The sequence below is a fragment of the Erpetoichthys calabaricus genome, chromosome 3, assembly GCF_900747795.2.
Source record: "Erpetoichthys calabaricus chromosome 3, fErpCal1.3, whole genome shotgun sequence".
Taxonomy (NCBI): domain Eukaryota; kingdom Metazoa; phylum Chordata; class Cladistia; order Polypteriformes; family Polypteridae; genus Erpetoichthys; species Erpetoichthys calabaricus.
The window spans coordinates 76,962,232-76,972,736 of record NC_041396.2 but is presented as its reverse complement, the minus strand read 5'-3'; the positions used below and the strand labels follow the sequence as shown (position 1 = coordinate 76,972,736).

The 10,505-nt window shown below is 36.8% G+C and overlaps 1 protein-coding gene across 2 annotated transcripts in view; it reads right to left on the bottom strand.

Annotated features, from left to right (window-relative positions):
• Nucleotides 1–1,806: 1,806 nt before the first annotated feature.
• LOC114648115 (kinesin-like protein KIF3C) overlaps nt 1,807–10,505 on the bottom strand; it is a 152,755-nt gene continuing 144,056 nt past the window's right edge. For both annotated transcript variants that reach the window (XR_007934424.1, XM_051924579.1), the window contains exons 7-8: nt 7,684–7,862; nt 1,807–6,069 (exon numbers count right to left, since the gene is read on the bottom strand). Coding sequence is in view for 1 of the 2 variants with exons in the window: in XM_051924579.1 (XP_051780539.1) it covers nt 5,961–6,069; nt 7,684–7,862 (288 nt within the window). In the remaining variant the exon portion in view is untranslated. The remainder of the gene's footprint in view (nt 6,070–7,683; nt 7,863–10,505) is intronic.

The following is a 10,505-nucleotide window of genomic DNA, read 5'->3' as shown; positions in this document are numbered from 1 at the left end:
GAAGACAAGAATATCCACACAGACAGATAAAGAACATGCTAACTCCACACATGTAATGTCAAGGCCAGGATTCAAACCCAGAATTCTTGATCTTAGGTTGCAGCTTCTGCCACCATGCGAAAATCACCATCTGGAAACTGCTCAAGGAATGGATCTCCCACACTAGAAACCTTTTACTTTAAATGGTACTGGTAATGCAATGTAAAATTTTGATATACCTTACAAACCAAAGTAAAGGTGCCTCTGTGTCCAGCAAAACAAGTGGTTGTAGACCTTAGCACCACTTCTTGCTATTACAAGTGGACATGATTTACAATCTAGAGGCAGGACTTGCAAGAAAGAAAGAATAAGGAAGTGAATGAGCTGGTAAAAGTGGCATTAAATCCATAATGTCCGATTGCTTGGATTCCTTCCAGCGCTGATGTACTGTAACAACCATGTTTAGTGTATGAATCATGGAGATCAAACTAGTCACAATCCATACTTTGGGGACACAGTCATCCAGTATTTTTAAAACTTCATCTGTGAATAATGGTGGTGAAAGCAGACATGAGGAAAAAGGTTCATTTTCAAGGCTGGCACCCAACCAGAGCCATAATGAATCATTCTGAAACTCAACTATTAATGAGTCTAGAAATAAAAATGCATTTTAATAAATGTAAAAATGCTTAAAATAATAAAAGCCACCTACCAGTCCTGCTTATAAGAGCACAAGTGAAATATATGACTTCAGTATGGATGAACATGAAGTATTCTACATAATCTGATGTTCTTCTCTAATCTTATTGTTCAGAAGCAATCTGGAAAAGAGCAGTTAGTAGAAAAGCTAGAAACACAAATTGCCAGTAAGGTATCTGACATGGAGGGAGCTACCAAAAGGTGCACTGTACCTACACTCAGGGGCTCATAAGTGAAAAGGATTATGGCTGGCACTGGGTCTGAAAAAAAGGTCCTTAGCCAGGCAGTGAAAGTTTCATGAAGTCCCTGACCATGTTTAACAGAGGAGCTGAGAATTAAGTTAATGGTAGGAAGGAGTGACCAACAGCAGAGAACTTTACTGACTAGATAAGCCACTTTATCAGTTGCAGTGCCAGAGGTTCCTGGTGTCCTTACTCTCCCTTCCCATGGAGACCAGAAGTAATGCTGCTAATGGTTTTCAAAAGTCCAAAGTATAATAATTAAAAAGGCATTCATCAAATTATTGCATTGTTTTTCTGTTTAGCTCATCCACATCTTCATTTATTATTATTGTTGTTGCTTTGGTCAAGAATCAACTTGATGATCCACTTGTCAAAAAGATTTTGTATGCCCCAATGCTATAGATAGATAGATAGATAGATAGATAGATAGATAGATAGATAGATAGATAGATAGATAGATAGATAGATAGATAGATAGATAGATAGATACTTTATTAATCCCAATGGGAAATTCACATTCGTAGGTGGTTTGAGTCGGACCATTTAACAAAGTCATTGATTAGGTCCCTATACTCCTCCTCCAGCCCATTCCTGATACAGCCCACGATAGCAGTGTCATCAGCGAACTTTTGCACATGGCAGGACTCCGAGTTGTGTTGGAAGTCCGATGTATATATATATATATATATATATATATAGCACACGGGCAACTGCTTTTTTTAAAGATATCCTGAAAGATTAATCTTTTTTGCTTATTAAAAGCACTGCAACCACACAACTATATTATCTATTCATCAATCTCTACATTGCACTAATAACTGTTATGAATATGGAAACCCTTTTTCAATGTGTACATCATGAACAAAACAATTATGTTTCACCACTCTTTAGATTAATTTTATAATTTTTCGGGTTTATATTATAGAAAAATCTATTTTTAAAATTGGTAATCTCTACGTTTTAGAAAAGTATTCATAAGCACATGAGAAAAGTAAATACTATATTTCACTAAACACTAAGATATAAGAGTTAGGATTAAAAAGACCTATATCTACATATTTTTTATTATTCTGTATGAGCTACAAACCATAAGCCAAAGGTCAGATGTGCAAGACAGCTGGAAAGGATGGGTCCCCTCGCTTAGAGAGGGAATGTGAACTCTTTGGCTGTAAGTAATGGTAGCAAGCGCCGAGCTAGCAGGGAGTACAGGTAGGCCTTGTCAGACAGATATGATGGACAGAGAGGGGTTTAACACCCCCTCAGCTGAGAAATAATAGTGGAATTAATTAGGGGCAGAACTAGAGCAGTATAGTGTTAGGAGTCAGATGAGGATGAAAAATGACTTGTGTGGTAAGAACTGTAATAAATGTAAGAGCTGCCTGTGGCTGCTCTCTCATTGCATCTGCAGTGAGCCTGTATGTGTGCCATAAAATAAATCTTAATTCTGCTGCCTGTTCTGAGAATCCAAGTGCCTTCATTGGGGCTAGGGGTGCCCATGTCTGCCTGCTTCTACAATATCCATATTTATTAATATAACAATCTAAATAAAACCATTACATTTTTCATGACAAAGGATCCTCTTTGTACATTGTTCATGACAAAATGTAAGATTTCAGTTTTTTCTGTACAGAAATAAATGTGAAAGCAATGTGTGCGCAAAGTATGATGTTAATGAAACCCTGTGGTCTTGTGTAAAAACAGCAAATTCAAAATGGTAATAAATAAACATTGGGCTTACAAATTGACTAAAGGTAATTTCCAGGTAGACAGTGAAATAAATGTATGTGGCAATGGAGGAGGCAATGAAGACAGGAGCAGATTTTTACATGAGTGCTAAAAACAAACTGGCTAGTCAATATGTCCTGCCTAGTTTTAGAAACAGCGTAGCTGTATCAGTCAGCGAGAGACTAATTATGTAGTGAGAGTGCCATATGAGATGGACCTGGATGGAGGATGGTTCCCTGCCAGGATGCCAGGGTGTAAGGGAAGGACAGAGACGGATTGGTGTCCCATTCAGTTTGTAGGCTAGTACATTTCCCAGAAGGGAGGTCTGTTCGGAAGAATAGAAGGTGTCTGGATTATGTGTTTCTAGAACATGATGGTGGCAACATCCCACTGGTGGAACTCCCATACATATTACCTGCAGGGCAGGCTGGGAATTGCAGTCCCATGGGAAAGCCCTGTCGTTTTTTCTGGGTGTCACAAGGGGGAGCATTCAGGAGAGCGTTGTACTTTCTTTGAGGAGTTTCCACCTGACCTGCTTCCGATGTGCAGTGCTGTGGCACAGAAAGTACCCCCAGGTCCAGCACCTGCATGAGTAGGCAGAATTGTGAGGAGGCGGATGAAGTGTGGAAGGACAAGTAAAACTTATGACTTTGTTGTGCAGCCTGAAAATGAGGGAATTGGAACCTTGTGGAAATATTGTGGGGAATAAACACCTTGAATATGGACCCAGTACTGTGGTGTATAGTTGTGTCTGGGGGTATGGGGCACTGCTGCACCTACACTGGTGGTTACAGTAGGTATACATGTCTATATTTTTTATGCTCACATGCATGTATAGATGTATACGCTTTGTTTACATAAAAAATATTCAACAAGAATATCATCGAACCGTAATTATTCATTCACTAATTCAATTACAGGTCTTTATGGCGTTTTGAGCAGCACTGGCGCAAGGGAAGAAATCAGCCCTGGACTGGAGGGCATCCATTTTAGACTACACGCACTCATGTGTTGAAAATAATTATATAAGATAGTTTTTTTAGAACATTTGAAGAGAGGGAGAACTCTTTACTTGACGTAAAATAAGCTATAATCACTTTTAAATAAACTTCCAGCATTACCCCTTGTTTCTGGTGGTCGCTATTCCTCTGCTTCATGCCCCCCATTTTTCATTTACTCCTGCCGAGTGCATGTGTGGGTATCAGTGAGACTCATTTGCGAAGACTTTGGTTTTTCTAGGTCTTTCCAAGAGTTTTAAGCCTGACAGTCAATTAAAGTCTGGCAATATTTTATTTCTATAGTGCCTTTCATATTGACACCACGCCAAATCACTTTAGATTAACTGTGTAACACAACCTACTTATTGCTACAGTTTAAGTCACTTGTGTGATGTCGTCTCGACTACTTTAGCTGTAGACCATACGTCTGTTTGACTACCCAAACTACTGACACTCATTATTTTTGCTATTTTTTTAATTAGCAGAGCTGGATATGCATGAATGCCTTCATGGGGACCGGGACTGTATATCAGAAAGGGATGGCTCCAGCCATCACAAGAACAGGCTGGAAATGAATTATATGTTTTTAATTAAGAGATAAACCTGAATGAAAGTCAGTGGTTAGATAGAATTATAATTTTTCCTTAAAATGATTGAAGAATGCATATATTTTTTAAAAATATTTTCATTTAACCATTAAATGATCAAAAATAGTCAACTATTTATGTTTCCTGCATTGATACCTACATAATTTCAACTTGTACAAATATTTATTTAGTATACTGTATATACCTAAGAACAAATGTAATTTTCTGATCAACATACGTTACCTGTGCAGAGGTGTGTTATTTGTGAAACCAGTATGTTCTGGTGACTAGCTGAGAAGAATTTAATGAGAGTTTTTAAAAAATCATTTCATTTTTGGTGTCCACAGTAATTAGTCAAACATCAGTTCTATCTTCAGTTCTCACTGTAAAATTTATAATTGGTTATTGCGAGTGCCTTAAAAGATACAATAGTAACGGTTGCTGAACAACAATCCAACGAAAGATAGTGGGCAGTGTTTGATTAGGAATATATTCATTTCGCTGTAAGAACAGCTATGGCAGATGGCAAGTGCACAGCAAGTGCTATCCCAAAGTCTCAGACTGCTTGGTGGCCACTGCAAAGACATAAATTACAAAACACATTATGTCTAGGCAGTTTTTCAATTTTGGACTTAGACTCTGATGTGGTCAGCATTAATCAATAAGTTAAATCCATCCCTAGTGGCTAAGAAGCCTGATATAAAGTCAAAAGGTTGCAAGTCCAACTCCCACTTCCTGTTCAATGTGTCGACGTGTCACTTAAGAGACTGTATATTCTGGTAAAAACAAATGTGTTGCATGGCACAGTAACAATGTTTTCGGGAGCTGTTTACCCTGAAAGATCCTGCATGAACGACACAATGGCTGACAGTCTTGACTCCAATATGAAATGCCCAAAAGATGACAATAAAACATAATCACAATAAAGATACAGAAACTGGAACCCCTTTGTTTTGATCAAAACTCCCTTCATCATAATATACTTTTCAGTTACGCCATTATTCTGACATTACTTGTATGATAGCAGTTAGCAAATGAAAGAACAAACCTATCTATTATATTTATGGGAAGCATAAATGCATGTTTTAAAAACATAATAGGAGAAAGGGGTAAAACTGTGATTAATAATTTTCTTCCTAGGATATTTTTGAATGTAATATTAAAGGCTAGCTTTGTTGTATTTGAAATAATAATGCATCTCAGTATAGCAACTTAAAATATTAATAAAATTGGTAACCAACCAGAGGTTCCATATACTCAGCAACCTTTCCCCTTATTAATCCTTTCATGTTGGTTCAACATCCGAAGCTTCTGAAATATACTGAGCAGTACTGAATCTGAACTTTTGCAGGAGTTGTTTTGCTTGTACTATAGGAAAGCACCCACATTGCTTTCTACTTGTGAAAGGTGGCCATCTGTGAGACATGGCAGCAATGGCACATTAACCTGTGACCCTAAAGGAGCACTGTGTTTCTGTAACTGAGCAAAGCAAAGGCCTTATACGTAGCTATTTTACACCACAACGATATAACAAACCCCCATTTTGTTCTTGCTGCCAGTTATAGTCCTCCAGTCCAGTGCAATTAGTTTTCCTTTTGTTCTGCAGCATTAGCTTTTCCACATAGAAAACAAAGATAATTAATGCTAATTTTGCTGGAAGCTGACACAATTTGTGCTGAAAGCAGGCTTCATGCCCTGGACTTTCCCTTCAGAGGTATAAAAGGGGATCTTCAAGGATGGGATGATGTTGCTACCCCTTGTGGCTGGGGGAAGTACTGGGATCCAGAGGCCAGAGTGAAGCTTGACGATGAGGAAGATATTAACCTTGGAGGTCGACACCTGTGGAGTTTAAAAGAAGGAAATAAAAATTAAACCAGTGACTGCAAGTAAAACATTAAAGCCGGCATGTGAGAATTTAAGACAAATGAGAACACATGAAAGTGAATTGAGAGAAACTAGTGAGAAATAAACACATTTTGTTGTTTCATATTTTGAATCAGATTATTTAAATTTTTTTTTTTACATTTTGTTTGTTTTCTCTGTTCTACTGTTCACTGCTAATAGTACCATACTAGCACTCCCAGCAGCAGCAGTTCAGTATCATATAAGTTCTTTAAGTGGTCATAAACATGCCATTATGTTTTCTTATTGAAGTAGTGTAATACACTAAAAATATGCTGTTTTTGCGAGTTGAAGAAGCAGATTGAGTTTATTTATTTATTTATTTTAACATTTTACTAATTATATTAAAATCAAATAAAATTCCATACAAGCAAATCAAGTTTTAAAAAACTAGGTTTGAAACAAAAGAACCCCCACCCAGGAGAAAGAGAGCTAGGTCAGCACAGTAAAACTTTAATAATAGTAAAAATATGTAGATAAATAAATGAATAAAATAGAATTAAAAAAAAGAATGGAGAGAATCTGCTTCCTCAATTTAAATGCTTATTCCAAAATGTTATTGATCAGATCCTGCCGGGTTTTCAAAATGTTTTGCACAGATCCTCTAAGTGAGAATTTTAGATAGCATATAACATCAAGAAAAAGATTTTTTCAGTGATTTGGAAAATGTTGCGCATTATGTCAAACTAGCGGAAAGATCCCCAAAAATTCAACAGTTTACAAAAATAACAAAACTAAAAGTAAAAGATTAAAATAAGGTATTCATCCAAATTATCAGAAATCTGATTATAGAGAAGCATTGCTTAGTTAATTAAAAAGATGACCAGGAGGTCCTACAAATTGTACACAAGAGTCATTTTGGAAAAGCAGGAATGTCATCTCATATCAACTTATTGTGTGTTAGACGCAGAGAGAAATAATCACAAATAATACATTTCACAAAAAATGACAATTAGTAAAAATATTAATTTATGTTTTCATTTGCTCCTCTTTTGTCTAAGACACTGATTTAAAGGAATTCATCACACAGAAATATATTTTTCAAATCTTAAAGTGGATGGTGGCCAACAATGGAAATAGCAAACAATATCAAAACATCCATGAAAAGAAATCTGACCTTATGCGTGTTACATAATCCACATAAAGTCATTTAGTCAGATGTTCAAAATGTTCAAAACATATGCATTTTTTGCCAAAACAAACTCTGTTAAATTGATTCCCCCCTTGAAATGAAAGTAGCCCACCCTTAAACACGGGTCATTCTTTCCAAATGAAGACAAGACTCTTCATTAGTGTAACAGTGGGAGAGGTGGGCCTTCAGTTGAAAAGCACAACTTCATGTGAATTTTTCTCTGAACATTTTTTCTTGGCTATCACTACGAAGTACATGGGGTGTTAAAAATTTAAAATATATTGGGTGGTGTATTCCTTTCAAGATTGAATGCTCAACTCTCTATTTTAACCTAACCTAATATCCTGCTTAACATTTACTATAAACAGAAGGGGTTGATAACCAGGCTGCTGTATTTGTGGTACAACCTCATAACTCACCAAGACCTGGATTTCTTGACCCGAGTGGCAGCTGCTCTTTCCCTATATGCAGAATTTTCAAGGAATAGATCACGTTCAAGGCGAAGAGCCAAGTCATGGTCAGACTGGGCCCTGGAGAAGTCCAGCTCAAATACAGTAGGTGGAGACATGTCCAGCTCTAGAAACATGATGTTTTCTGCCTATTAGAAGAGAGAGAGAAGAAGCTTTGAAGAACAGCACACTATACAAACACTAAACTAAACTGCTGCTGGTGTATGTGAATTTTCCCTTGGGATTAATAAAGTATCTATCTATCTATCTATCTATCTATCTATCTATCTATCTATCTATCTATCTATCTATCTATCTATCTATCTATCTATCTATCTATCTATCTATCTATCTATCTATCTATCTATCTATCTATCTATCTATCTATCTATCTATCTATCTATCTATATGCCTTGTGACATATTTGAGCTTTGGAGTTCACATAATGCAAGAAACTGAAACATGGACAATAAGAAAAGAAAAAATGTGTTCTTTTAAGCCCCTTTAGAGGAATCTCATTTAATGGTGCATGCATAAAAATAAAAATATAGTGTTTGGTCAAAAGGCTGTAGGCAGAACCTCTTAAAAAACATTTACTTATAGAAATTATCACACATGTTCTTTACACAGCTACAGTATATGAAAGTCCATGTATCCATCCCTTGTCAAACTGCTTCATCCAGCAAAGCGCTGAGGTGGGCACAGCCTATCCTAATAGCACAGGTCAAACGGCATGAAAAAATCGTGTAAGGCTGATCTACAATACCTGGAGGAAAACCCACAGAGACACAGGGATACAGGGATATGATGCAAATGCCACACAGAAATTGCCCTATTACATTTTCTTAATATATTTTTACTGCTGTTCTGATTGAACAGTATCACTGCTGCGTTTAGAAGATAAAAGGGCATATTCAATTGTTAGCATATTTAAATAAAAATAACACTGTCTAGAGACACATGTAGATAATCACACAATTAAGAAAATGACCTTAACAGACAGAACTAATGCTACACCCTTGTCAGTAATATACAGAGACATGGGCAATGACAAGGACTTGTACAATTTTTTTGGGTACATTTCTATAGTAGGAGCAAAGGACAAAAACATCCACAAGTTAGTTGGAGAAGAAATAGCTTGCAATAAACTTAAAGACAAATGTGATGAATGACAGAAAGAATTTAATGTGAGCACAGGGACACTTTTATTTTGCTGACAACATTGATTTGTAAGAGTTCTGTCATAGTTCTGCCATGGAAAGCTAATAGCCCAAGTGCCCAACTAAATGCGTTGATTGCCATAACAAGTCAATAGTCACACATAAGGTGGCTAAAAAGGGTCCATAGTCAAGACAAGATTATTGTCATGTGTACCCAGTAAAAGGAAATCTGCACTTGCACATCTCATAATAAACATACTAACATGCAAAATACTGTATATGCAATATACACAACATGTATTTTTAACTAATATATATTTATACATGTTCTTTCTTTTGTTATAATATTTGAATTCTTATGATTGACTGGTCAGCAGTATTGCAACTGGTGGGTAGAAACTGAATGTACTAGTGCAAATGCAAAAGGCTCTATACTGTCTGCTAGAAGAGAGAAGTGAGAAAAGCACCTGTGCAGTACGGCGGAGGTCTTTAATTATACTGTTTGCCTTTCTAAGGGAGAGAATGTTGCAAATGTCCTGAACAAAGAGTGCTCATAATGGTCTATGCTGCCATAAACACCCTATGTTGTGCTTTGCAATTCTGAACCGAGCAGGAAGTGATGCAGCCAGTGTCGACTGACTTCACTGTGCATCAGTACTAGTTCAACAGAACTATCTATCTATCTATCATTTTGAAAGAGTGTACCGACCCCTAACATGCTGGGCATGGAGACTACTAATATGGTTCAGTGTCTTCTCCGAAATCTGCCGTGTTGCACTCTATCAGCATGCAATCCTCTGGCAGCCCCATCTAAATGTGCAATGTGGTAAGCTGCAAAGAGATACCGCACTGACTAAATTGTACTAGCAAATTTATATGATGCCACAAAATGCATGGCTTTTATATTATATAAATATTGCAAACTGCACCATTTTCCAAGAGTCAATAAAAAGCTATTCTTGTCAAAACAATGACCTACATTCAAAGTAAACCATTGCAGACAGAGACCCTGAGCAGAATTTATAAAACATAAGTGAGAAATCTCAAGCTCACAACAAAGATGTGTATTTTTATCTTTCCAAATTCTTTTTCCATAGGTAAAGGGAAAAAATATAGGTTAGTGTTGTAGCTCACAGACAACATATTCAGTTCTTCATAATACTGTTGTTAAATAAATGTAGAAAAAATAAAGGCTAGCATTATATTATATAGAATAAGGTCACTGTTACTCTTGTGTATTGTAAAAGACAACTAAAATAGGCTGATGTCAGGAAAGGCATCGAGCTGTAAAAATATATGCTACATTACCCTCTTTGAGCGGACCACTGGCCAACCTGGGAGAACCCAAAAATTGGCTGTTAAACTGGCAGAGATTATTATATTGCATAGCAAACATATTCAGTCATCAGTATGTCATTGTGATCATAGGCTTTTAGGAGTATGCTAGGCATACAGTATGAATTTTTATTTTCATAGTTTACACATTTCTATATTTGCACTTTGTAGCACATATTGTACAGGTCAGGTCAGGTCAGGTCAGGTTGGGGTGCATGCACTGGTAACGCGTGTTGCCGCACCCACCACTCGACAAAGCAGTTCGTGATCCTGGTTGGCAAAGGGTAGACACATGGT